This window comes from Leptopilina heterotoma, unplaced genomic scaffold (assembly GCF_015476425.1).
Source record: "Leptopilina heterotoma isolate Lh14 unplaced genomic scaffold, ASM1547642v1 Lhet_95, whole genome shotgun sequence".
Lineage (NCBI taxonomy): Eukaryota > Metazoa > Arthropoda > Insecta > Hymenoptera > Figitidae > Leptopilina > Leptopilina heterotoma.
The window spans coordinates 1,057,260-1,084,789 of record NW_025111202.1 but is presented as its reverse complement, the minus strand read 5'-3'; the positions used below and the strand labels follow the sequence as shown (position 1 = coordinate 1,084,789).

The 27,530-nt window shown below is 26.8% G+C and overlaps 4 protein-coding genes across 13 annotated transcripts in view; 2 read left to right on the top strand and 2 right to left on the bottom strand.

Moving 5' to 3' along the window:
• LOC122512148 overlaps nucleotides 1–17,016 on the bottom strand; it is a 73,090-nt gene extending 56,074 nt beyond the window's left edge. For 3 of the 5 annotated variants that reach the window (XM_043627837.1, XM_043627840.1, XM_043627839.1), the window contains exons 1-4: nucleotides 16,680–17,016; nucleotides 6,682–8,010; nucleotides 5,419–5,634; nucleotides 3,158–3,314 (exon numbers count right to left, since the gene is read on the bottom strand). In XM_043627837.1, the coding sequence (XP_043483772.1) occupies nucleotides 3,311–3,314; nucleotides 5,419–5,634; nucleotides 6,682–8,010; nucleotides 16,680–16,681 (1,551 nt within the window). In that variant the 5' untranslated portion in view covers nucleotides 16,682–17,016 and the 3' untranslated portion in view covers nucleotides 3,158–3,310. Of the gene's footprint in view, nucleotides 1–3,157; nucleotides 3,315–5,353; nucleotides 5,635–6,681; nucleotides 8,011–15,649; nucleotides 16,603–16,679 lie in introns of those variants that run through there. The other 2 variants (XM_043627836.1, XM_043627841.1) reach the window with 2 other exon arrangements.
• On the top strand, nucleotides 8,342–15,422 carry LOC122512146 (ABC transporter F family member 4-like). 5 transcript variants are annotated; one of them, XM_043627832.1, is made up of 9 exons: nucleotides 8,342–8,803; nucleotides 9,126–9,362; nucleotides 11,100–11,349; nucleotides 11,838–12,125; nucleotides 12,427–12,758; nucleotides 13,711–14,014; nucleotides 14,338–14,575; nucleotides 14,669–14,984; nucleotides 15,044–15,422. In XM_043627832.1, exons 2-9 carry the CDS (start codon nucleotides 9,192–9,194, stop codon nucleotides 15,203–15,205), a joined length of 2,061 nt encoding a protein of 686 aa, XP_043483767.1. In that variant the 5' UTR covers nucleotides 8,342–8,803; nucleotides 9,126–9,191; the 3' UTR covers nucleotides 15,206–15,422. The 5 variants fall into 5 exon arrangements, with proteins under 5 accessions (XP_043483767.1, XP_043483766.1, XP_043483768.1 ...); XM_043627831.1 differs by having other exon boundaries at nucleotides 8,342–8,959; XM_043627833.1 differs by having other exon boundaries at nucleotides 8,353–8,959; nucleotides 12,439–12,758.
• Nucleotides 17,017–17,143: 127 nt separating the features above from the next.
• LOC122512150 lies at nucleotides 17,144–19,619 on the top strand. The gene is made up of 8 exons (XM_043627844.1): nucleotides 17,144–17,408; nucleotides 17,579–17,773; nucleotides 17,891–17,971; nucleotides 18,056–18,139; nucleotides 18,279–18,449; nucleotides 18,519–18,647; nucleotides 18,804–18,929; nucleotides 19,005–19,619. The coding sequence occupies exons 1-8, from the start codon at nucleotides 17,353–17,355 to the stop codon at nucleotides 19,324–19,326; spliced, it is 1,164 nt and encodes a 387-aa protein (XP_043483779.1). The 5' UTR covers nucleotides 17,144–17,352; the 3' UTR covers nucleotides 19,327–19,619.
• Nucleotides 19,620–20,237: 618 nt separating this feature from the next.
• On the bottom strand, nucleotides 20,238–26,369 carry LOC122512153 (carbonic anhydrase 7-like). Of its 2 annotated transcripts, none has more exons than XM_043627851.1 (6): nucleotides 26,110–26,369; nucleotides 21,869–21,913; nucleotides 21,338–21,499; nucleotides 21,003–21,250; nucleotides 20,705–20,941; nucleotides 20,238–20,577 (listed from the first exon to the last, which is right to left on the bottom strand). In XM_043627851.1, exons 3-6 carry the CDS (start codon nucleotides 21,411–21,413, stop codon nucleotides 20,317–20,319), a joined length of 822 nt encoding a protein of 273 aa, XP_043483786.1. In that variant the 5' UTR covers nucleotides 21,414–21,499; nucleotides 21,869–21,913; nucleotides 26,110–26,369; the 3' UTR covers nucleotides 20,238–20,316. The 2 variants fall into 2 exon arrangements, with proteins under 2 accessions (XP_043483786.1, XP_043483785.1); XM_043627850.1 differs by lacking the exon at nucleotides 26,110–26,369 and adding an exon at nucleotides 24,457–24,557.
• Nucleotides 26,370–27,530: the final 1,161 nt, after the last annotated feature.

Below are 27,530 nucleotides of genomic sequence, written 5' to 3'. Positions count from 1 at the left end.
TTGAAACTCCGAAATAATAATTATGTTTATAATACATTTTTTTGAATATATCTTTAATTTTAAAATCATTTGGAACTTAAATAGATTTTTTGAAATAAATATTTAATTATTATCCATTATGTTCGCATAGGAAGATTTAAAGAAAATTCAAATTTCAAATCCTTTAAAATCGAATAATTTTTAAGAATTTCTACTGCAACTTATTAAAAATTATTTTCAAAATTTCAATTGAATTATTTTCTATAGAAATTTTAACTAAAATATTTCTAAAATTCACTTGCTTACAAGACAATTTCATGAAATTTTGAATAATAAAAGTCAGGTCTGTTACGTTGGCCAACAAAATTCATAATTTTCTTATAAATTCTAGAAATCGAATATTTTTCCAGTACTTTTGATAAAATCCCCTGACAAAAATTAGTGTTTTTAAAAAAAAATTTCCAAAATCCCGGTCAAGATCAAAATTCACTGTCATTTCCCGGCTTTTCCATCAGGTTTAAAAGAATTTCCCTGTTATTTCCCGGTTTCCCGTCCAGCGGCCACCCTGAATTAAAAGTTGATAGTACTTGTGTGTATTTTAAATTCTTATAATCTGCACAAACTTGTTATGACATACATTATTTTCAAAAGACTAAATTATTTTTAAAAATGTAATCCTGATCTTATTTTAAATTTTTAAAGAAATAAACTTATATGTAACATGTTAGATTCAAATAAGTCAAATTTCTATTATAAATGAATATTCGCTTAATTAAGTGTATAGAAATTCACCTGCAATTCTGTTAAGGGGCCATTCACACTACGTATAATAGGCTTTAAGGGATGAAGAGGGGTCCAGCTATATTTCACGGTCAATAGAAAAAATAGCTCTAATTTATATATATATATATAATATTTCTTATACGAGGAGGGAGAAGGTGAAATTTCCAAAACTATGTCCTACGTAGTTTCTCCTAATAGAATTTCTAATAATTATAAATTCTCTTTGAGGGTGATTGTTAAATAAAAATGTAATAATTTTAATTTCATATAATTGTTATTATTCTGGTTATTCTAACTAGAATACAACTTTAAATATATACCCTTAGGGCCTTACTACTTTTTCTGGTTAAAAATATAAATTTAACCAGAATTTCTGGTTAAACATACCAAAATTTTCCGAGACGCATGCTTATTCCCGAAATCTTTTTTGACCAAATAGGTATTTGATATAAAACTACTTAACTTAAAATTCACATAATATGCACATTATTTGACATAAATTTCATTGCACACAAAAACCACTTAATATAAATTTCTTTTGACATAAAATTCATTTAACGCAAATTTTATTTGTTATAATATTCATTTGACATCAATTTCATTTGGCATAAATGTCATTTAACGTAATTGTCATTTGACATAAATATCATTAGACATAAAATTAGCTTGATATAAATTTCATTTGACGTGAATATCATTTAACATAATTATTATTTAACGTAAAATTAAATTTATATAAATTTCATTTAGCATAAATTCCATTTAACATAAAATTTACTTGACATAAATTTCATTTGGTATAAATCCCATTTAACATAATTCTCATTTGACATAAAATTCAGTTGTCGTAGATTTTATTTTACATAAAGATCATTTGACATGGAAATATAGGCGCGAATTTCAAAATTGGCGAATCACAATGTTGTTGATAATATCTAATTGGTTACTTATAAAATTCGCGCCGATATTGTTATTTAAAATGTAATTTGTGTAAAATGATTTTTATGTCAAATAAGAATTTTTTTGAATGACTTTTATGACAAATGAGAATTGTGTTAAATGTCTTTTATGTCAAATGAACTTTATGTCAAATGAAAATTATGTTAAATGGGATTTATACCAAATGAAATTTATGTCAACTAAATTTTATGCCAAATGAGAATTATGTTAAATGGAATTTATGCTAAATGAAATTTATATAAATTTAATTTTACGTTAAATAATAATTATGTTAAATGATATTCACGTCAAATGAAATTTATATCAAGCTAATTTTATGTCTAATGATATTTATGTCAAATGACAATTACGTTAAATGACATTTATGCCAAATGAAATTGATGTCAAATGAATTTTATAACAAATAAAATTTACGTTAAATGAATTTTATGTCAAAAGAAATTTATGTTAAATGATTTTTATATCAAAAGAAATTTATGTTACATAATTTTTATGTCAAATGGGAATTAATTTATCTGAGTTTTATGTAACACAATATTTCTGTTTAATGAATTCTATGACAAATGATATTTATGTTAAATGATTTTTGTGTGCAATGAAATTTATGTCAAATAATGTGCATATTATGTGAATTTTAAGTTAAGTAGTTTTATATCAAATAACTATTTGGTTAAAAAAGATTTCGGGAATAAGCGCATGCGTCTCCAATTTTCCTATATTATACATAATACAAAAATTCTGGTTAGATATTTTTTAAAATAGTGTATTCTCATTGATCTTACCAGAAAAGCTGATTCAAAAAGACGACGAACAAAAAATTTCTAAAACTAACAAAAAACTTATGCTTAATAATATTATAGAAAATGTTGGTTATAACCAAAATTTCCTATAACTTTATTAACCATAAGTTTTTTGTTAGTTTTAGAAATTTTTTTAACCATCGCATCGGTTACCATCTAGTAACAACTTTAACCAGATAACTGTTTTTTGAGTGATTATAGAAACTATAATTTGATTCGATTACATATATTTTTGTAAGAACCTAATTTTAAGATTTTAACATTAAATAAAGAAATATCCTTTATAATATAAAGTAATATTAGAGATGTTTAAGAAATTGATATTCCTGAAAATGAGATGCCAGTAAAAAGGACAATTTTTCATACTTGGAAAAAGAGATGACATGACAACTAACACGAAAGAAAACAAGACAAGGCCAATTCTGTGCACGTGTGTATATGTTGTCGGTGCGCAATGGTCCGTGAAACCTGACTGGCTGACGCTGACGCTGAAGCTCAGCTCCTCACACTCGAGAGGGATGCAACCATGTCAGCTATGTTAATTAAACGCGTTTCTAGCCCCCACATATAGGAAATGAGAAAAACAAAAGGGGCTGGGATCGAATAAAAAACAAGAAAAATGTGGTCTAACTTACGTCCCGTTCGAAGAACGCCGAATGCGCCCGCCACACGTCCGACAGTTGCAACACTTTTCCTTTTCCTTTTCCTGCGAGCCGAAACTGTAATGTCTCATCTGTCCATCAGGAAAAAACCATTGCTCTTGACATGACAGAAGTGGGTAGTTTCTCTCATCTACAAATATCCATTTTTAAGCAAAACATTAGAATCAATGTCTCATTTAAAAAGAATTATAATCTTAATTAATAATTTCGTATTTTAAAAAAAAAGAGTTAAATTAAATTTTAAATTCCTTTTGGTAGAAGCGTGGAATTTAATTTTTAACATTTTTAAGTTATATTTGAATAAAAGTTATAATTTTTTGTTAATAATAAATGATTTAAGTACCTAACATAACTTAAAATTTAACAAATGTTTCTTATTGACAGAAAATTGTAATTTTTATTCAAATGCAACTTTCAATCGTTTTAAATATTCAAAATTAAATTTTTCGCCTTTCCACCGAGACGAATTGAAAATTTAATTTGTCTTTTTCTTTTAGATTACGAAATTATGACATTGGACTAACTTTTGATTTGACTGTCCATCAGATTCTTCCTTAAAATAACAAAATTCAAAATATTTAGTATTAGACAATTGAGTAAAAAATTTTTAAAAGTAACGATTACTAGGGTGTCTACTATTATCGTTCAACAAAATTTACAGTTTTTTTCTATAATTTTTCCCGGTTTTTTCTCGACAAATTTAAATTTATTTGATTTCGAACATAAATAAATCTACAAATAAGCTTTAAAAATTTTTATGAATAATTAAATTCTTTTGACGAGTTTCTTTAAATTTTTTGAAAATAATGTATTTAAATAATTTTAATTGAAAATTTGGAAAATAATTGAATTAAACATGAGATTTTTTCAATTTTTAAAAAAAATCTTGTCTGTTCATAATTAGAATTGAAAATCTGATTAATTCAATTTTTATTAAAATGTATCATACTAGTTGAATTTCTGCAAAGAATTTTACTATTTATAAAAGTAATTGAATCCTTCCGAAGAATGTTATTATTTATGAAAATAATTAAATGTTTACGTAGAATTTTATTAAAATTATTGAAAATAATTGAATTGTGAAGAACAATTTAATTATTTATAAAGATAATTGAAATTTTGAGAATTTAAAAAAAATTTTAAACATAATTGAATTTCTGCGAAGAATTTTCTTAGTTTTCAAAATAATTGAATTGATTTTTTAGAATTTTATGGAAATTTATGAAAATAATTGAATTCTTGTGAAGAATATTTTTTAAAAATAATATTCAAAAGAATTTAGTAAATCTGAAGAATTTTGAAATTTATGTATATTAAATCTATTTTCGAAACTTTTTTCTAAAAATGATTTTTATTCATAATTGATACTACAACATTGATTGAAATTGAGATGGTTAAAATTAGCGCGATAAATTTGTATTCTTTAAAATTTGAATAAATTGAAATTTAGATCAACTGAATTTGATCTTAATTAAAAATAAGAAAATTTTAATTTCAAAATGTTTATTTTGACGAATTAAATTCACAGTCAACTAGGATTTTAATCGATGAAAGTTTTAATAAATAAAAATTAAAATTAAAAACAAACTAAAATTAAAATTTTTTGTCCTGACATAAATAAACATATTTTTTTTTGTTTTGTCGATTCACACTCTGAATTACCATTATTTTTATTCCAAAACCAAAAAGTGGTGCCATCTTAATTCTCTGCGCAAAAGTATAGCTATGCTACAGTCGATAAGTTTTAAGATTATCAATTTAGATATCCATTGCGCATGTAAACATTTTGTTCGAATATTTCAAGTATCTAATTTAAAATTGAAATTAAAAATTCTTCTCGGAAAAAATTATAAATAATTGAATCAGTTTTCTAATTGAAAAACTTTTACAATATATACTTAAAATTATAAAATATAAAATTAATAAATGTTAAATCGATAAATGTACATATACCTACATTAAAAAAAATTTATTTGATTCAAATAATCGATTAATTAACTATTATCAATTAAATATTTAATCGATTACTTGAATCAAATAAATTTTTTTTCAGTGTACATATAGTTTCTTAATGGTTCTTAAAAATTCTTTACATATAAATAAAGAAGAAAAAGTTTATTTTTTAATAGGTACAATAACAAATAAAAGACAAAATGAAAATCATTTAACTAATTTTCCATAAATTTATTTATTTTACAAAACATTCTGTATCTAAAATTTTTGATCCTACAGACCTTAAGTCCTCAGCAAGATTATATTCATCTTGTATTTTCGATTTGAAAATAACGTTTTGATAAAAATCATCAATTCGTTTTTTATCCTTTTGATTTAAAATTTGCCATTCCTTTTCTAACTGTGCAAGTAAAATATTCCTTTCTTCAAGAGAGTCTAACTTTTCAGTAAGCTCATCTTCGAGGATCCACTGTTTCCAAAGGACTTTCGCTTCTTCACTAAAAAACATATGATTCAAATTAATATAATATTTTCTAAATCAAAAAATAGTTGACTTGAAGTAAAGATTTAAAGAATGTTCAATGAACGAAAAAGCCCGCACTATGTGATCACTCCGAGTCGATCGCTTTCTTCATATAATAATTAAAATTTGCTACTTTGCTACTGTAATTTCTTCAAAAATTATTTTCATCATTTTGATAAAAATTCTTCTTTAAGTCAATTTTTTAAAAATAATTTTTGAAAAAGTTCTTTGAGAATATTTAAATCCTTTTGTTGTTTTATTTAGAATTTAATTTTACGAAATTTCGATTATTCTGACATTCTTCACTTAAATACATATTAGAAATTGCTTTTCCGAAAATTCATACTATTTTTTTCTATTCTGTATTACTGAATAAACAATTCAATACATTATTTTTATCAGGGCTTTTTTTATTTTATTTTTTATGCCAGCTTTTTCGTGCAGCATTGAACGTTCGGATCTTCACCCAAAGAAAAATATATTTGACCCAGAGCCAACTGTATAGACTTTTTATTTGTTTCAAATAAATTTTATTTTTTTTAAATAAGTTTTATTTTTTTTTTAAATAAAAATTTTATTTATTGCTAATGAAATTTGTAAGTAACCTGGTTGGCTTTGAGACAAATATACGACGTTTATTCAATTCAAATAAAATACACATTTGGTTTCATTAAATTTTTTTTCTGGGTGTTCAAGTACATAAATGTTTTGTAAGAAGAAGTATTGATTAATATCAAAAAAATGAAATTGAACAAATTTCTTGTCTTGTCGTCTGACAAAAACGTTGGCATTTCCCTTACACGGAGCCTGACGCTTTAAGCGACGATAAATAGCACAATTCAGTCAAGTAATTATCGTTTGGAAGGCCAAATGAACTAATGAAGCCGAATGAGCAACCGCATCCAATGGCGGTCAGTTATTGCACTCGGCTGCTCATTTATTTCAAGTTTTCAACAAAGTTCATTTTTTAAACTTAAATTAAATAATAGCTACTATGTATTATAAATTTAAATATACTTACTCATAAACGTTTGCACTTTCACATATTTTCTCTCTCTGAGAGATAATTGTTGATCTCTCAGCAATTTTATGTCTTTCAATCTTTTTAGTTTTACTGTCCATTTGAGAAAGTAAAGTGTTATAGATATTTTGCTCCTTAATTAACTCCAATTTATTCTTCATCTCTCTGAGTCTTATAGCTTGAGACCACCATTGCTTTCTGCAAGCTTGAAATTCTCTCTTCGATAAATTCAAAATTTGTTCTTGTAAATCTTTATTGGCCAAATAATGAAACATTTGTGTGGTTAGTCTTTTGTATTTGGGATTTTCTCTCACCAATGCAATATTTATTGGATTCTCGAAAGGGTTGTTTTTATTTTTTATACTATTGGAAGAATCATCTTGTGAGAAACATGATTCTGAAATTTCATCGCTAGCTTTCAAATTATTTACGTAAATATCTGTAGTTTGATTGCTATCAGAAATTTGTTGAGAATTTGTGGTACACTCTTTCGAAGTATTAATCTGATTTATTGGTACTTCATTTGAAGGAGTTGATGCCTCACATTGCGAGTGAATTAACGATTCATTAAATTGGGGTCTTTGAATAGTTCTAAAAGGCGTCAATTCATCTGAATTTCGAATATTTGTTTCCTCAAGACTTCTGCAAGAAGATCTTGTAGAAGAGTTATTATTGATTTTCTCTTTTGAGTGGTCGTATAACGCCTGTTTAACTCCAGTTCCCAAAAGTTGTGATTGATATGTAATTTGATGAGTCCTTACATTCACAGAATTATCAATTGTACTTGAAACAGTTTTTCGATCAAATTCGATATCATTTATTGGAGATTGATTACTTTTAGGCGAATCATTCTTCTGCGGATGTGAATCTTTAGAAATGAATTCGGAATTGAATTTTTCATTGCTGAATAATGATTGATTAGGATTTCCAGTGTTATAAAAGTTGGATTGAAATCGACGACAATCTTTTGGTAAATATAAGCTTTGCTCGGCTTTTTTTTCTTTTAATTTTCGCTTCAGAGCTTCAATAGAGTAATCTGGTGATGGATTTTTATGTGACTTTAACTCCAATAATTCCTTATCATACTGATCTTGTTCTTCTTGAAATAATGATTTTAGCTGAGATTGACGTTGACGCAATTGTTGAGCTTTCAATGGCTTGTCAAGAAGAGATGCCATTTCTTTGGAGCACCAAGAATTGAATTGCTTGCTATTTACATTTTCACGAGTAAAAAATCTAACTGTCTCCTTGTAATAATTGTATTTCAGATTTGCCTCATGTCGCTTATGAGCTGCTAACTGATATTGTTTCTCCTGCAGGCCTCGCACCCTTGGACAAAAAATTTTCAGTTCAATAATAATGTTTGAGAGAAATTGTCGCATTAAAAAAATGAATAATCTTTAAACATTTTAAATTCCCTGACTTTTCCAGATTTTCCAGGTTAAAAAACGCAATTTTTCCTGGTTTTTAAAACTACATATTTTATATTTTACAAAATTAAATAATTCTAATAAATTTTTACAAATACATGGAATTTTCATGTAATACTATATTCCGTATTGTTATATTTATCTTTTTTAAATAAAATATTTAGTCATTATAATCATTTGAAATTAAACTTATGAAAAATTGTTATAAAACATGAAGAAATCCCTTTATTTCTAATTATAATTTTCTGCCATATAAATACTATAATTAATTCAATATTTACTTTTATTTTTATCTAGATGCATTTTTTTATTTACTCAAATTAATCAGAAGCAAAAGGATAAACCGTTTCATTCTATAAAGCAGTCACGATCCGTCCTAGAAGATTCAAATCTATTTTCATCCTCTCGACTTGTGACGTCACAAGTCAAAAATATCAACTTTTGAGAGGGAGACGTTCAAAACATTTCTCTACAATTCAGCTCTTGATATTTCCCTAAGTCTCGAAAACCTTTAAACTTTGAAAGCCAACTAGAAACTTGCTCAATAAATATCATTTCACTCTAAAAGAGAGAGCATCCTTAATTTTAAAGAGAAATTCACGTATGGTGTTTAAGCTCAAGATTTTTAAATAAATAATTTGCAAAAATTTTCTAGATTTACGGAAATTTGTTGGAAAAAACAGTGATGAAAAGTAGGTCATATTTCACCCACGCAAAAGTTCCCCACCCACAAAATTCGCGATAAAATAGTGTCCAGGAGTTGAACAGTAACACATCATCTTTGTATGCAACGAGATCTTGAGATTTATTAAGTGATCCTTGATCGATCGATTAATCGGTCGATAAAGGTACAGCATTTTAAGTGTCTTGCTGTTTCATTTCATTTTCCGAGTGTATATTTTAATGTTCTATTTAAATGCGACAAAAAGAATTAAATATTAGTGCATAATGCATCAATCAGAAATTTAAACTAATAAGCATTTGAGAGTCCTTAAGTTTCGTAATTTGTTGTAGATATTGCAGTACTCGTAGAAAAATAAATATATTTTGAAACAATAGAAGAATTGGTAATTGTTAAAAATGCCGGGTGCAGGAGGTCAACCGACTCCAAGGACGACCTTCAGACCACCCTGGGTCAAAGATGGACCAAATCCTTTACCGATGCCTACTGCTCCCTGGACTTTGAACAACAGGCGTGATTCAAATCAAAAAGCTGACGAAGCACCAGCTTTTACGAAAGTCACTCTCAAGGTAAGAGTAAGATTTCATAGATCCTATAAACACTTGTATTTTGATAGTAAAAAGTAAAGAATAATTAAACTTGAACTATACTGACTAAAAAGGGGCCAGAAGATCCCTTTTAACTTTTCTAACCCTTTTAACAATTCTTCTTGGTTTTGGCTATTACAATTCTTTGCTTCCCAATTCCATAAAACAGTCAAACATTCTTTTTTTCATTTTGAATATTTGACTGTTTTTGGTGCATTAAATATTTAAGAATACAAGCTTGGAAAAGCTCGGCGCACATTTTTGCTGATCTATGGCATTGCAAAAATAATAAATTGAATTATTATAAACTGAAAATTTCGTAGTAATAAATTCCACTTGTAGATATAAATTTTTATTTGAAATAAATTGAGTTTAAAGAAATAAATTGAATTTCTAAAACACAGCATCATGCGTATAGTTTATTAACATAAATCGACAAGACTAATTAGACTATCGTTCGTTCTGCATTTACCAACTTTCATAAACTGATAAACGGGCTAAGAAGCATGACATCTACAATTTCAAATGCTTAATTAAATTAATATGGGGAAGTAAACTTTCTTGGTGTGGAGGGTTGAATCGGAAAGCAAGAAAACTCTGTTAATTACTTTAATTTTACTCAAAAGTAAGAAACCTTAACACCGTTAATAATAAGTATGTATTATTATGTATTTAATATATGCACTAATCTCTTTAAAAATAAGAGTGCATTGATAAGCCGCATTTATTTTCAATACAATTTCTATAATTTCAATTAAGTTTTAGAATTCTGGAGTAACATTTATTTCTTCATAATTTATTTTAATGATAGGATTTATTTCTCTAATTAACTATTATATATACGTAAGCACTTTGTCATCAGATTATTCGCGAATCCTAAAAACTAAAAGACCAACGTGAATGCTTAAACTTTGAAAATACTTATTTTGCTCCAAGAATCGTGCACGTGGAGAAAATTAAACTATTTTTACAACAAATTGTTTCATCACACTAATACTTTACAGCTATAATAATAATTGAGTAAACATTTTTTTTTTGTAAATATCAAGTGAAACTATAATTAGATATTAAAAATACAATATCAAGTTTCTTTTTTTTTTTATTGAAAAACAGAACATTAATTCCGAAGCTTTAAAGAAATCATTGAGGAACTTTGATGCAACATGTGCAAGAGAAAGAGAATTAGAAAGAGACTTTTAACTCTAAAGGCGTGTTGCTGCCTCTGGGTCATGTAGTTATTTAAAGACATGCATCTATTTCAAATGGGCAACCAAGCCAAATGCTTCTTTCTCAAATTTATTCAATTACTGAAAACGTCATTATGTATTTGTTTAATTGAACAAAATTATTCTTCCTACGACGCTTATTTTAGTCATTAAAAAAGTATCGAAATTTACGATAATTTTCAGTGTAATTTCCTCCTCCCCCACCCCCTCTCTCTCACATTGCTATCCTACTTGCATTAAAGTAAAAAATCTTTGAAGCTTTTTAACCAGTAGTACTCTATGTATCAGCTGCAGTTGATTGAAGTTCAACGTACAGAAAAATAAATAAAAAATCCAAACTCCGCATGCTTCAACACCTGTTTGTTTTAATATCAAAGTATTAAGTTTACTTCAATTAGAGAAGAAATAAAACTGAATTTCTCCTAATCGAGCAAATAAATTAACATTTTACGAAGGGCTAAACAGAGACACTGAAATTTGCGACTAATTCTAGAATGTTCCAAAGCCTGAGGAAGCGACACCACCGGCTAATCAACCGAAAAAACAAAGTAAAATCACAATCATCCCTTCGCAAGCGAATAGTGACAAAAAGAATGCAGGTCAATCCCCGGCACCGTCAAAAGCGAGGGAAAATGGACGACCGGAACCAGCCTCGAGACCACAACTTGAACGACAAGTTCGCGTCGACAGATCTCGATCACGCGGCGACGTTTTGCCAATATCGAAAACTGAAAGCGCTACAGGTAAGAATGAAATGTAATTCTTGGAATTTATCAAAAATTAAGTATCAAATTAAATGTAAAATTAAATTTACGTGTCAAATTTGCAATGTATCACGTACAATTGATTTTTTTTCTTTATGTTCAACTTTTGGAATATTTAAATTATTTCTCTTCACTTAGCAATTCAGAAATTTTTTTACATCTCTGTAAAAATTTGTTTCGATGAAAAACAGTTTGAAGAAAAGTTAAAAAGTATAGTAATTAATACAATATTGTATGGTTTTGAATAGTTATGCAATAGTTATCAATATTAATCGAAATATCAATATTTATCAAAATAATTGACTAACTTTGAAGAATAATTTTTTAAAATTTAATTACCTAAAAGGTTTGAATTATTTTCCTGAATTCTTCCTCAAATGAAAGTTGAACATTATCGAAATTATTTATAAATTATTTATCTTGTATATTTTGTCCTCATTAACGAAATTTAACGTCTCTTGTATTAGGTGCACCTACACTATCCAAGAGTTCATCCAGAGCAGCCATTCCACCTCCACCGCCTCCAAGACCACCACCTCCGCCGCCATCGAGAAATATTTTGAAAGATCTGCCACAATTGTCAGACAGGCAGCAAAAAACAATAGAAATGTTAAAATCAAGGCCGAGAAAACGACCCGACTGGGCATGCATGATGAAGGAGGTGGAGAGCGGCAGGAAACTCAGACATGTCCAATGTAACGATAGAAGTGCACCCCTGATTGAAAGAGTAGATAAAGTTAAAACCGATCCCAAAGGTAACGATAAAATTAATTTCCAAACAATTTTTCAATAAAATACTCGATCGTTCTCTCAGTTCATCAACGTTTCACAAAAGAACAAAATTATTCGATATTTAAGCCCTAGTTTGAATATAAATTTCAGGGTCTACAGTTATGATAGTATACACTTCTAATAGAAGCTAAAAAATCAGAATCTAAATCTAAATCGAATCTAACTTACTAATCGAATAAAAAGTCACGACTTAATGACACTTAATTAAGTCACTACTAACAAAAAGTGGATTTATAAGATAAGTTATAATTTAATTGATACTAGCTGCTGTTACAGGTCCAGTACACTTCATCTACGAATCTGAAAAGTCGAACGCTCACAATCAACTACTCCATCAAATTCAAAAGGGCGTACAACTAAAATGTGTCAAAACAAATGACCGTTCGAAACCAAATTTAGAAGGTTTAAGGAAATTCAGAAGACAATTGACAATAGAAGAGCAAATTAAAAAGGCTGATGAACCAGTAGAAACAATTTTACCAGATGAAATGGATGACATTGATGCTGTTAGAGACGACCTTCAAAGTACAAAACAAATGCTCGCTCTAGAGTTGAGAAATAAAGAAGCTCTGGAAAGAGATAACAAACGATTGCAGGTGGGACAATCTCTAATAATCTCTAATTATTTCAAAACAAACATAATTATCACTTTTTATGCACAGAAAAAACCTGGGCTCTATACTCATTTTCAAACTGCCAGGGTGCGAACCAGAACCAGTAAAAAGAATACTTCTTCAAAATAATTTTTTATCATTTCAATTCAATAATTATTCTCAAGAATTTTTAACAAAAATTCTTCTTTAAATCCATTTTAAATTAATTTGTTTAGAATATTCAATTTTAAGTAAAATTTCAATTATTTGTAAATTTTTCAATTAAATATATTTTCGTCCTTTTTTAATGAAATTACGGATTTTACAGACCATTTTTTTTTAAAAACTGACTTCTACGGACTTTGAAGAAAATTTACGGACCTAGTTCGAGCCCTGAACTGCAGAAAAAATAGTATTTTCTATATTTCACGCCGCAAATACGCCGCAAAAATGGGACAAGCTTTTTTCTGTGCTTTGAATCGATTTTGTCACAACTATTCGACAACTCTCAAAATCTCCTTTACAATGAGTTATAATTACATTTCTTATAGTTAAATCATTTGATATTTAAAAAAAAATATAAATTCATATCAAAATTCAGCTTTTGTTTTCAAGTACCTATTAAAATTAGTCTATGATTTATTATTATATTATTTTCTCAATTAGCTCATCCCATTGTAATAATTTAAATTTTTTGATTTTAAATCATTTTTTACTTAAGTAATACGTTAAATTAAGACTGCTTTGTTAATCATTCATCCTACTTTTAAAGATTTTTTAAAAAACATCTCATGCTGTAAGTTAAATGCTATAAATGTTGGAGCTGCTACCTCGCTGGTTGCCTTATGATAGAGTCTTTCTTAATGATCAGGCAGGTAAATTTTATTCAGTGAAATAAATAATGGGATGAAGGTATAGGTTTTATACAGAGAGAGAATCGTTCATGGTATTTCAGAAAACGTTTAATTTGAGCCCTGAAACTTCGAAGCTACAATCTCTCCAATTTAAACTGCAGGCAAGAATTCTGAACCTCGAAGCTGAATTGGAGCACCAGAAGTCCCAAAAAAGTATTCAAGAATATAAACGACAGGATAGCAAATTATCGGAATCAATAAAGAAGGAAGCAGAGGAAGCGAGAAAAGATGCCGAAAGATTGGAAAAGGAATATGCAAGTGTTTCTGAAGAGAGAGATAAGACCAAAAACGAATTAGAAGACATGAAGAGAATGTATGCTGCTTTAGAAAGGCGCATGAAAGCTGGTATGTGTATTTCAATTCTAAAATCATCAATAACATTTTACTGCCTTAATGCTATTATGCCTAGAGAATGATTCTTTTTTAATTTTTGCATTCAATCAAGCCTTGAATAAAACTAACTTTTTGTTTTCAAGAGGTCGTTCATAAATAACGTAACACTATTTTATACACTCTACTAAAGCAAATTAACCATTCTAATGCTTCTGCTGACTGCGCTTCTTCTTTTCATATTGATTTAGAATATTGCGAAGAAATCAAAGAGCCTCACGATACAGTAGTAGAATTATCAGATGAGAGCGAAGAATCGTTATGGTACCCATTTTCAGGAATGGCTTTGGCTGGTTGTCCGAGCGCAAAGGATGTTGCGAGAATTGCTTCTCAAAAAAGTATCGATAAATCACACCAATCAAACGCCAGTGAGAGTTCTGAAGAAGAGGAGGAGGAAGAAGAGGAAGAAAGTTCCGAAGAAGAAGAATCAGATGAAGAAGAAGATCCAAAAGCTGCAGAAGAGAAACGACTTCAGCGGGAATTAAAATTACTTCAAACAAAAATTAAAAGTTTCAAGTAAAGTTATTCTTTTAACTTTTTAAATATGTAATTATGTCTTTCCCTTTCTGAATCCAAAGTAGAATGATTAAATATTTAAAATGTTTACAGAGATAAATCCGACAATGCAAGAAAAGAGAGGCATGCACTTAGAGAACAAATTAAACAACAAAATAAATTGCTCAAAGAGGAGAAAATTAAATTTAAACGTTTGCAAAAAGAAGTAGACAAAATGGCAAAGTTAATGGGCGATACTGATGATGATGATGACGATGATGGAGACGGAGACGATGAAAAGGAACACGAAGAAGAAGAAGAAGAGGAAAGTAACTCAGAAGACGAATCGGAATCTGAGGAATCTGAGGAAGAGGAGGCAAAGTCTGACGATGCACATACTCCTTTGGCAAAGCAAAAGAATAATTTACAGGTAATCAAAATTGTAAACAAATATTCCTAGTATAGTTTTTAATACATCAATTTTTTTAGGCTCAAACAAAAAGATATGAAGGTCGTCTGGCAGCTCTCAAAAAAGGTAACTACCTCCTAAAAGCTCAAGTAGATCGTCTCAAAGACGATTTAGCGAAACAACGCGAAGAAAGTCTTTCCTTACAAGAAGATTTGGACTCTGTATTAGCTGAGTTAGGTTAGAGCATCATTTTTTAAAAAGATTTTCCTTAAACTACATTCAAAGTGCCTTTCAATATCTCGATGGCCCATAAGTGAAACACATACAGGGCTTGAACCAGTGAAAGTATTTAAAAATACGGACTGTACGAACTCAAAATTAAAAATTACGGACTAATAACAAAAATATAACCAGTCCGAGTCAAATAAGAGAATATTTTACTTAAAACTAAAATTCTTCTTTAAATCAATTATTTTTAATAATTTTCGAAAAAGTTCTTTGATAATTTGCAAATTCATTTGTTTAGAATATTCAATTTTACAAAATTTTAATTATTCGTAAATTATTCGTAAACTTTACGGACCTTTTTTTCAAAAAAACTGACTTCTACGGACTTGAAGCAAATTTACAGACCTAGTTCAAGCCCTGCACATAATTTACGAAAATTAGTTTTTTGAAGGGCATACCTAAAAAATACTTCAGATAAATAACATTTTGTCCATTTGTTTTTCGAGATTTACGTGTTTTCTAATTCCTCTCTTGAATAACGTGTTTCCATTTAGGAGCCATCGACTTGTACCCTAAACACGATTCATAAAATTTTTTCCTTAATATTGCAAATCAACAATTCTTAAGATATTTCATCGAATTATTTATCAATATAATTTAATTGGCTACTAAAGTTGATTCCAAAAGTGTCCAATAATTATTCATTTCAATGTAATTATAGATTTTTCCAAATCTCGTTTCTTTTATGAAAATCAGAAACTTGAACATTCAAAAAGTGTAATGAAAATTCGTATTTTTCATATTGTTTTCCTTCATGGATAAAAAGAAAATATTTTTTCATACAACGAGAATGTAAAAATGTGTACACAATAAAGCACAAACTACGCACTTAACTTGTGCTTGTTAGAAATTATTTATCATATTTTGCGATTTTTCGGCAGAATTGAAAATTAGCACTTCTGGAACTAACTTTCGTTAATATAAAATTGATCTTAATGTATATTATGAAAGAGTAAATATTATTGAAACACTTTTATTTTTTGAGAAATGAAAAAACAACAAAATTTCTCAAGGTTTGAAGAGAGTTTCTTTCAGTAATTTCTCAAAAAATTTAAGAGTTCTAATGAGATTTACTCTTCCCTACATGCATGATAAAATACTTGCAAATTTTACGGTTAAAACCAGAAACATCCCACACAGCACTTCATTTTATATCGATATTGGTAACAATTGCTTCAATACTTTAATACAGTGGAAATAATGTAAATTTCAAGAGGATTTTACATCAAAGTTTGTTAAATCTAATTATAAAATTAACGTATATTTAAGAGAAAACTACTGTATAATATTGGTTTTGTTATTGAATTGTAAAATATTTTTTAATAAAGGCAATTTTTAACTAATTGTCTAAATTCAGTTGTAAATATTTTAATTATTATATAGGTTATATTATACTATACTTATTTAACAAATTGAGAAAGTACTTACATATTAAACTTCCTTCGATGCTTATTGAAATATAAAGAACAATTTTCAACAATTCAATAATTCATGCATTTAGCATGATCATTTTCAACACAATAACATTCAATATTTTAATCCTTTTTCAAAATATGGAATTTCTTTCTTTGCTGATTATGCCAAAGCAGCAGAAACGTAGGTAGTTAAATATTTTTAAATTGCGTTTAATTATATTTTCTCAAAGACTCGCATGTTTCCAAGGAAACGTGTGGAAATGAAACAGGTAACATTGTATGAGCCTATGAGGTTGAGTCCACAATAAACAAATGCATTATTTAAAGAATAGTTGTTCTATTGTAAAAACTATACCTAAAAATATCATAAGGCTGCAATCACACCTCTGTCGGTAGAAAAAAATGCCGACACTCAGTTGTAAAGGTGTTTCTACAATAGCTAGTGAATGAAAAAGGGTTATTGTGGAAGCACCCTAAAGACCCAGCAGAACTAGTCTGGAACAGCATGCTAATTGCTAAATGGCATGAAATATATGCCTTTGTTTATTTTATGCTTTGCTTTTGTGAATGATTTTTCTAAATTTATTCTCATGTAAAAATGATTAACAGGTTGAAATTTTGTTCATTAAAAACGATATAAACTTTAAAATCTAACTACGAATGAAGTTGTTTATGACAACACTAAAATGAAAGTTTGCATTTACTGCAACAGCAAAAATGATGGTGATATTACATTTCATAAGTAAGTATTTCCGTTTATTAAATGTGGATTTTGTTTAAAGAGACATAAAAAATCACTTGCAATTATTCTTATATTGCGTACTTAAATAAACAAATAACATGTCATTTTACTTGGTAGAAAATCTTATGTAATTAAAAATTATATCTTTATTGTTTTTAATTTATTTTAAGAATTCCTAGTGATAAAGAACGACGACAAAAATGGTTGAATGCAATAAAACTACCTGAAGAAAGAATTGATAAAAAAAGTTATTTATGCAGTAAACACTTTGAAGACGATACTTTTTGTTGTCAAATTGTAAATAAGATGGTTCACAGATTTTTACACATAGATGCCGTACCTAGTATATTTACAGAAAATCACAGGTAAATATTATCATGTAAATTATTCAAATAGTTTCAAAAATTTTGTATTTAACAATGTTTAGCTGTATACTTAAAAAAATTTAATTAAATATTATGTTTAATCATTTTTGATAATAGCGGTACTGTAAAGAATGAAAGTGATTCACCATTATTTTCGATGACGATGAGTAATGAAAAAGAAGATGAGAAAGAGGAAGAGTAAGTTAAAAATGAGCTTCAATAATATCTAATTTAAATTGCTGTCGAATTCTATTTATATTTTTAAATAAATGTTATTTCCAGTTATTATTTCTACAAAATAGAAAATGGAATCATTAAAAGATATTTGCAAAATAATTTAAAACCTCCAGATTTTGTATCAACAAGGTATTTTTTGAGAATTATAAATATAGTGTGTAGAATAAATACATGTGTATTTATGCATGTAATGTTACTTTTGTGGCTTATAATATCTTTAATTTAAATATTTATTATAAATATGCATTTTTAATTCAACATATGACAGCCAAGAAAACATTTATGAATCGACTGAAAAAACTTTAAACAAAAATATTAACACTGAGAGTGCAGAATCAAAGACGAAATTATTTATAAAAGACACTCAATATGTACCATCCATTAACGAAAGTAATTATCAAGCACCACTTCAGGTTCAAGTTTCACCTAATCGAATTCGGTACGTAGAAACAAATTTTTGTCAAACTTTATGAATGAAAAGAAATTTAATAAATAACATTGTTTTCAGAAATGAACAAGTTTATCCAAAAAATGTCATTTGTGATTTAAAATTTAATGAATTTAACAATCATGTCGATTCAAATATTACGATAGATGCTGAAGATATACCGTTTGATCAAATTGAGTTTTCCAATGTGTAAGTTACTTTAAAAGTAAAATTTTAATTTCTTATTCCTTATGTAATTTATAAATTTAAAAGGGTTTTTTTAAAGTTTATCTTGTAATACGATATAAAAAAAATCACTCACATAAAAAAGATATTTCATGTGACTTATTTTTTTTAATTCTACAGAAATAGAATGAACGAAGTGGAATTTACTGATTGTGAATCAGAATCCTTAAAAATCACTAATCAAGAGACAACTAGTGATATAGAAAATTTAGAAATAAAAATGAAGGAAGACAAAGTCGACGAATTGTACGTAAATTTTCTGCTTTATAAATATTGTTGAAATGACCTATAAATTGTTACATATATTTTAATAACTTACAGATGTAACGGTAATTTCGTAAACAGTAGTATAGAAGAAATAAATAAGGAGAACGATAATATTGCAACAATAGATCACATTGACAGAAAAAATTCTGAAATGCAAGACAATTACGTAAAAAATTTACTTCACGATTACTTGAAAAAAAATAAGAATTGCGAAATGAATATCGTTGCTTTGAAAAATACAGAATTGACATTGACTGAACTTTTCAAGAGGATTTTGAATCATGTTGAACTTCTTGAAAGGAAATTAGAAGATTCTACTGAGAGAAATAAACAATATGAAAAGCAAATTGAAGAATTAAAGAACTTGTTAAAGTAAAGTAAATTATTGACAAAGACAAATTTAATTTCATTCAGCATTTTTTCTTATAAGTTGTAAATATTGAATAATAACTAAAGAATATTTTTTTAAACTGTACCTAATGATAAGTTTATTTATTATAAAAATAAAAAAAATTAATCTTAGCCATCGCTGAAAAATGTGCTAGAAAATTTATTGATTATGTTAAACCAAATTTCCATCGACTTATTTGTTATTTTTAACATGTTAAAGTTATAATTTAATTGTTATTCTCTAATTTGTACAATAAAACTGAAGTTTTATTATTAAAATTAATTTGTATTCAAAGGACAGTCTATTAACAAACCAATTATTTTATTTCATAATTTTTAAATATTTATTATAAAATACATAATTTGAAAAGCTTATCTTACAAATAACAATCTTTTATTTACATGAGTATGTTTAACTTAGTAGATATCGAGTACTTACAAGTAGAAAAGCAATTGTCTATTTTTTAATCAATTCTGAACCACCATTAAAGCACAAAATCAATAATTGTATACCAACAAACCACAAAATCATTTTTTTAAAACTTCTTATTCTTAAATAACTTATTGACTAAAATAAATAAAAACTTGAATTTTTTAAAATGTTATAACTCTGGCTAAAAAGTGTCTCTCAATAAAATGTATAATTTTAAAAAAATTTATCTTATGCATTTTGAGATATTTATGAAAACGTATTTTTTACACATACATACACTGTAAAAATTTGAAAATTTTCGGTATAACAATGCTTCTATAAGGAAGCAATAATAATAATAACAATAACGATAATAATATTATAAAAATACTGATAATAATAATCATAGAATTTTCGTAACTTATATTTAAGATGTAAATAGATTTAAAATTTGCAGTGTATAAAAATAACGGCTTCCAATAATGTCATACAATTTAAATTTAATAGTCTCTTGTCAATATAATAATCTTAATAAATTAATATTAATATTTGAACTAGATTTCATTAACTTAGTTTCAATTGCAAACTAATAATAATGGATAGGAAAAAAATTGCTTGATTTATTTTAACAATATATTCACCTGAATGCACATGTTGATGACGATTTTCGCTATTGAAATTATTCTGAAGATTATAATGAATTCTATTGAATTCATTTGAAGGAACATTATGATAAACTATTCTATCTTCCAAAGGTTGAACTGGTCGAAAATTATGAGTTAATTTTTGCCCCGCAGTACTTCTAATTCTTCGAAATGCTTCAATCTAAAAGAGGAAATAATTTTTATTTGCGACGTAATTGAACTAATACGCTTTTAAATAATAGAGTATATGTTACATATAGTGAGTAAAATTCAACTTTATTAATGGGAGTTGTTAAAACAATCATTACTTGATTATGAGATAGTTGTAGAGCTTCTTTGAAGTCAATCCACGTGACCGCTTCAGTACAAGGAGGAGTTGTAAGCGATCCATTGTATGTAAAGTAATTCTGTAAATTCAAATTCTTGGGCTGGAGGAAATCTTCGAGTTGTAAAGGATGTGAAAATTGATCTTTTGAATCTAAATCCTCCACAAGTGGGAGAATTGAAATAATTTGATTAAAAGACAAATTTGGTTTGTCATCAACCTGAAAGAAGGAAAATTCACGTTAACATGACAATTTAAATTTGAAACTTGAACATTTTTACCTCGAAGAAGTATGCAAGTACTGTGAGACCGTCAGTATGATGAATAGCTTCAATCATTGATTTATATTCTTCTTTAAAGAAAACTGCATGAAGTTCCATAGCAAAAGAATGATTATTTATTAAATCTTCAGATCCCTCAGCGTCATTTTCTCCCCAGTGGAAATGCATTTGTTCAAAAACATAAGTGCCATTTTTAAGAGGTCCCCCAGAAATGCGAGCCGGAACCGTTGCGTTCATCACTAGCATAACTTAAATATAGAAATATATTTATTTTTCCAATTAAAGAAAAATTATTGTTAATTTCAATTTATAGCTACATAAAATTTAAAATTTACCAGTGTGTCCGTTGTTTGTAATCTCAGTTCCTCGCGGACTTTGGAGACCAGAAAATCTCAAAGGAGGAAAACTCATATTTCTTACTTGATGCTCTTCTATATTGATTGGAGATTGGTGCTTTCCCACACATGTATGATAATCGTCGCCCCAATGTGATGGACCTGCGTAACGAATCAATATTTATTCAAATAACTACAATTGTCAAACAAGTATATAAATTCTATTAACAAATTATATTACAGTCGATTACAGTCAGGTCTCGCAAAGTGTCGTTTATTTATTTGTCTCACAAAGTGTCGTCATTCGAGACCCGACAAGTGTCACTGTCCCCACTTTTTTTTAACCCTCTCCAATGCAAAAAATCAACTTTGCCAAAACATAAATCAATGAAATGACAACTTTTACTGAAGGGGCCTGGCTTAGGCCAATATGACACTTACTGAGACAGACGGTCCCAAAAAATTCCCAGTGACGACACTTAGCGAGACCTGACTGTATAATTTTATTAATATTTAGTTATAATTTATTACCATTTATTCCAGAATATCCAAAATCCCGATGACCGTAGGTAATATCTAAAAAAATAATTATGTGTAGTTTAAAGTAAGAGGAAAAAAAATTTATTTCATCGATACATGCTATTATACGCACATACATAATATCATTAATGTTTTATGATCGTCTAATACCAGAAAATCTAAAACTTCTTTTCAGTGAGATGACATTTTTTTTTATTTTAAATGTCTTATTGAGAATTATATTTAATATTGGTGATTTCTCAGAAGATAAAAATTACCGACTATACAACCTTGAATTAGTCATTACATAATTTTTGCAATTCTAAGATAAATAATCAATCAAAATCTGTATTCATTAAACAATGAATATTTAATATAATTAATATAAGAATAAAAAAAATTATTTCAAATGTGTATTAATAAAATTTGAAAAAATTTTGGATACAGTTCAATTTAAAATTTTAAATAAACTATAAAAAGCTGAATGTACTGTATTAATAGAAATTATTGGTCAGTATAAGTGCAACTACAAATATTTATGTACGTAAATTTTTTCCACACAATAAAAGTAAAATGATGACTACAATATAATAACTTAAGTTAAAATTTTAAATACAACAAATGGATAAATCAACCAGCTACTATTTTTATTAATATAATATATATCAGAAAATATACAAATAGTCAAATAAAAATAAAAAAGACGCAAAAAGGAAGCAATTATCGTTCATACGTTAATTTTCCTATTAGTTTTCTTTCCTCAAACTTGTCTAATTTTTTTAACATGAAGAAGGTCAATATCATTTTATTACTCGGTATAAGAACAATAATAATGTAACAATGTGTGTTAGAATTTTAAAAATTTTTAATCAATACATACATGCATTCCATAAAATGAAACTTGTTTAAAAAATCTGTTCCATACTATATACAACGTACATGACAATTTATACGACTTTACAAATTAAATTTTATAAATATTTACATCTTATTAGCAATTAAAAATTGAGAACCAAGATCTCTTTCACACATTTTACATGCGATTGACTATATTCATCTTTGAAAATTAATAATGGGAATAGACACCTACATTTTCCTTTTATTACTGACTTGATTTCTCACCGTCATCAATTCATTTTTTCCTTTAAGAAGCAAAAAGAATTAAAAACTAAAGAAATAAATAAATTATCAAAGCGCAATGAAAAATATTATTTTATAAAATTATACACTGAAAAAAAAATATTCTCGTTTTAAGAGGAAAATTCCTCTTGCGAAAATCCCCGCTTAAAACAAGAATATTTTTTTCGGTGTATACATAAATGACTTTTAAATAAATTAAAGTTTGTTATTTATATAACTAATTTAAATTATATATGCATGAATCCAATTTTTTTGTTTTATAATTATAGGTAATTTTAAGAGAGTTCAATTCGTCTTTTTTGTTTATAAACATTTTCCACTTAACTGAAATGATTCATTTATTGACAATTGCGAGTTTTAATTTAAATTAATAAAGACAAAGAAATAATTTTGTGAATCTGTTTCTTTAAAAACAAGCAAAATACATTGTAGAAGGAAACATGAATTTAACAGGTCCTTGAGTCTAATTCGTCTGGCTATATGCTTAATTTAATATATACAAAAAAAATTCTGTCCATCAAGGCTCACAAGAGGACGTGAACGGACTATGAAAATTTCATATATACAAATATATATTTTATTTCTCATTTAAAATTAATAAAGTTCATATTTTAAATATTTATTGTTTTTTTAATAAAAGTAAAATCTATAATAGCAAAGGTTATTAAAATTTATAATTAGTCATTTTGTCTTTTGCAAATAGAAAGCGCGTAGGATAAAAATCGTAATTCTTTACAAAAATAGGGGAAGTTTGTACATCTTCCGATATGGTAAGAAAAGAAGTGATTATTTGCAATTTTAATCTTCTTTTCAATCCTGAGAAAAATTTAGTTTAAAACAACAAATATAATTTATTTATTTGAGCTAAGTAAAAGTATATTTGTCTACAGAGCTTGGTATTGTGTACTCCGAGAAATTACATGGTACAAACAAAAGTTAATATCACAATATGGAGAGTTTCACTTTCTTGCGACATTAATAAAAAGATCTTGAATAGAAAATTGTTATTTTCACAAATTTAATTTATCATTAACTAATTTTTGTTGACCAAAATTGTATTTCAAAAAATGAAAACTAAAAAGAAAAATACAGTAAAATATTTCCTTATTTTTTTTTTCAAATAACTGATATTAACTAAAACTAACATTAACTATCACAGAAAATTTCTCATTATTTTCAACTTAGTTTTTTATTTTTGAAAAAATATTATTATTTAATTATTTCAACAGTTAAAAAAATGTTATCTTAAATCTATTTTACTGAATATAAAAAGTGCAAGCCTGAAATTTTTTGAATTTTCACTTTAAACTGTAAATAAATATTCTATAATAAAAACATGGAAAAATAAATTATTGCACTATTAAATTATTTTGTATATATTTATTAACATATGTATGCATTCACGAATAAATGCATTTAGTTATTTAGAAGTATAAAAAAAATTTTTTTAATTGACTTACGTATAACTGTAATAGCAAGAAAAAAGAGAGCCGAAGAAATCATTATAAACACCAGCGACTGACCATAGACAGAGAGTGACTGAACTATGTTCAAAAGGTAAGGATATAGTAACTAACAACTATATCTATGTCAGTTATCGCAACATCTATTTTATATTTTATATAACAGTCACAAATTTATTTAATTTATTTTTTACCTACCTTTGTAATAAAATTAATAATATTTCATAGATAGAAGAAAAAATAAATATAAGAAAACATTAAAAATAAAGAATATTTACTTACCTCTATAATTTATTTTGATAAATTCTAATTATATATTTCGTCCATAATCATAACAAAAAGTGTTATATTTATAGATAAAACCAATTATTGCTAAAAGATATAATCTATATTGTCAACTGATATGCCACGCAGTATTATAAAAGGAAAACAAATTTTTATTGTAAAAAATCATGTTGCATTCAATTTGACGTGATTATCAAGTAGGATAATACGTAACAGTTTCCGGTTTTTTATTTCGCTGTTTTAAACAATCTGATTTTTATAGGATATAGCCATTTTATACATAATTGACTTTTCCTTTAATTCAAAAAAGCATTGCGTTTCTAAGAATAACTGAATTCATTCCTCAAAAAATGAAGCTGTATGAATTATTTTACAATAATTTGTGTCTATGAGATACTGCACTGAAATAAATTTAAACATTCTCTTAATTTACTGCCTAGAAACGTTATTTGAAATTAGGAAAATATATTCCAAGTTTAATATTTTTAAATTTAAAAACGTTATTTGCAATTAGAAAAATATATTCAAAGTTTAATATAATTTTAAATTTAAAAACGTTATTTGCAATTAGGAAAATATATTTAAAGTGACAAAGTTTAATACTTTTAAATTTAAAAACGTTATTTGCAATTAGGAAAATATATTTAAAGTGACAAAGTTTAATACTTTTAAATTTAAAAATAAATCTGAATACGTAGTTTATTAGGTTGGTTTTGATTGTTGGTCTGTTGTCCCCTTAGGTCAAATAGTAATGACAACATATATAGTTTTTTACACTAAGAATGCGGATTAATTTTAGCAATTAAAGTGGTTCATCCCAAATAATGTAGACCTTTAGAAACAATTAATTAACATTTAAAGAATTAAAAAACAATAATATTATAGTATTTTCCGAAACAACAAAAATCAATTTTCAAGAAAAAAAATTTTGAAACCAACGTAATTTACCTATTTATTTAAGCAATTTGCAAAGAATGTTAGAATCGAATGACATTTATCTGTCTTATGTTATTGTGTCTGTCTCTGGACAGTCATCAATGCAAATTGTATAAATGTTTTGGTTTTAATTTTTTCTCTGACAATTAATATTTCTTTTTCTAGAAAATACTATTAGTCTATTAATAATAAAATTTAATTTTCTAAATGTCATTTGATTTTTTTGTTTGCATTTCTGTGGACGAACGTCCTTAAATAGTATAAGAATTTACTTACTTAATTTTATTATATATTACTACTACTACTGCACTAATTATGCAAAATTCAGATTAAGAGTAATTTTGATTTTTATACATTAATTAATTCAAGTTTACATACATTGCTCAAGATAATTAAATTAATATAGGTATACAAATGACAAATACATACCTACATTGTAAGAGAAAAAGGTCGGTGTCTTGTAGAAGCTGTAGAAGTAATAACTTTATAAGAAGATGGATCTGCCTTCTTTCGATATGGTCGCACTTTTTCAAAAGTACCCAACAACAAAACACTTTATTTTTTATTACTTTTATTTTAAAAAATAATTCAACACTCTCCTCGTTATTAAATATTCTTTATAAATGGTTATGTTTGTACACAAAATCACGTGTTCTTGAACTTTTAAATCCACTTTAAATCCTCCTTTGATCTACAGAGGCGCTGGTGTATAGAGAAGTAACCATAGAATACAAATGTATAAGAATGTCACGCTAGCTCTTTTAAGGTTGAGTCCACAATGTAAACCAACGCATCTTCGATGTAGAGGGTATATTGTGGACTCAACCTAATTTCAATGCGGTTACGATTGGTTTTTTTACTACTTTATGGTTGGTGTACAATAAAAATCGTAATCACAATCGCAAACGGAAGGAATGAGTTAGAGAAGGATAGGTATATGGGCCGTTCCAGAATGGGTATCATGAAACTAACGCAAACGCAACGTAGACGCAACGCAGACGCGACGCGCTTGTTCTAACGTCACAACAGTCACAAATGTAATGCTACAACTGCTGAAAGTTGTGTTAAAGTTTTGTATAAATAATAATTAATTAATTACTTTAATTAATAAATTTAATCAAATTTTCAGATAAATTAAGTTATTTAATTACAATATATATTATAATTCTTAATAATTGTTATACATATAATAATAATAATAATAATAATAATAATAATAATAATAATAATAATAATAATAATAATAATAATTGTTAATAATACAATTAATGTAATAAATTATTTAATTTAATTTAATTAATTAATTAATTAATTAGTTTAAAATATATGATAAAGAGGAATTTGAATAAGTTTAAATTTTTTAAAAAATTTTATCAGTAATAAAAATAAAAAAAATTTTTAACAAATACAAATCACCAACCATATAGTAAAACATTTACAGTGGAACCTCGATTATGCTAACCTCTGTTATCCGAACCCTCTATTATCCGAACCGAAAATCATTTTATCCGAACTTCTGTTATCCGAACTTTTTTTTGACCCTAGGGTCAAAAAAAAGTTCGGATAACAGAAGTTCGGATAAAATGATTTTCGGTTCGGATAATAGAGGGTTCGGATAACAGAGTAAAATTTTCGTAAACCAAAATAGCAAAATTTATGCCAAAAAAATATTTAAAAAATTCTGAATTCTCTGTTTTATTAGTATATTATTATTAATTATTATATATTTACGTATATATACTTATGCATATTTAAAAAAAAGTTTTAAATTTAATATATATAGTCCAACTATCCAATTTTTTTACTTTAACGGTGTTCGACGGTCTCTGAAATTTCTAGATTACATTCGA

Coding starts and splice junctions, on each gene's coding strand:
- LOC122512153 (XM_043627850.1), bottom strand. CDS start 24,499: ATGATTTCTTCGGCTCTCTTTTTTCTTGCTATTACAGTTATAC. Junction 21,500..21,868: donor TGGATATTCTGGAATAAATG/GTAATAAATTAT, acceptor TTCGTTACGCAG/GTCCATCACATTGGGGCGAC. Junction 21,251..21,337: donor TACAAACAACGGACACACTG/GTAAATTTTAAA, acceptor TCTATATTTAAG/TTATGCTAGTGATGAACGCA.
- LOC122512150 (XM_043627844.1), top strand. CDS start 17,353: ATGAAAGTTTGCATTTACTGCAACAGCAAAAATGATGGTGATATTACA. Junction 17,409..17,578: donor GGTGATATTACATTTCATAA/GTAAGTATTTCC, acceptor ATTTATTTTAAG/AATTCCTAGTGATAAAGAAC. Junction 17,972..18,055: donor GAAGATGAGAAAGAGGAAGA/GTAAGTTAAAAA, acceptor TGTTATTTCCAG/TTATTATTTCTACAAAATAG.
- LOC122512146 (XM_043627832.1), top strand. CDS start 9,192: ATGCCGGGTGCAGGAGGTCAACCGACTCCAAGGACGACCTTCAGACCA. Junction 11,350..11,837: donor GAAAACTGAAAGCGCTACAG/GTAAGAATGAAA, acceptor CTCTTGTATTAG/GTGCACCTACACTATCCAAG. Junction 14,985..15,043: donor AGCAAAAGAATAATTTACAG/GTAATCAAAATT, acceptor CAATTTTTTTAG/GCTCAAACAAAAAGATATGA.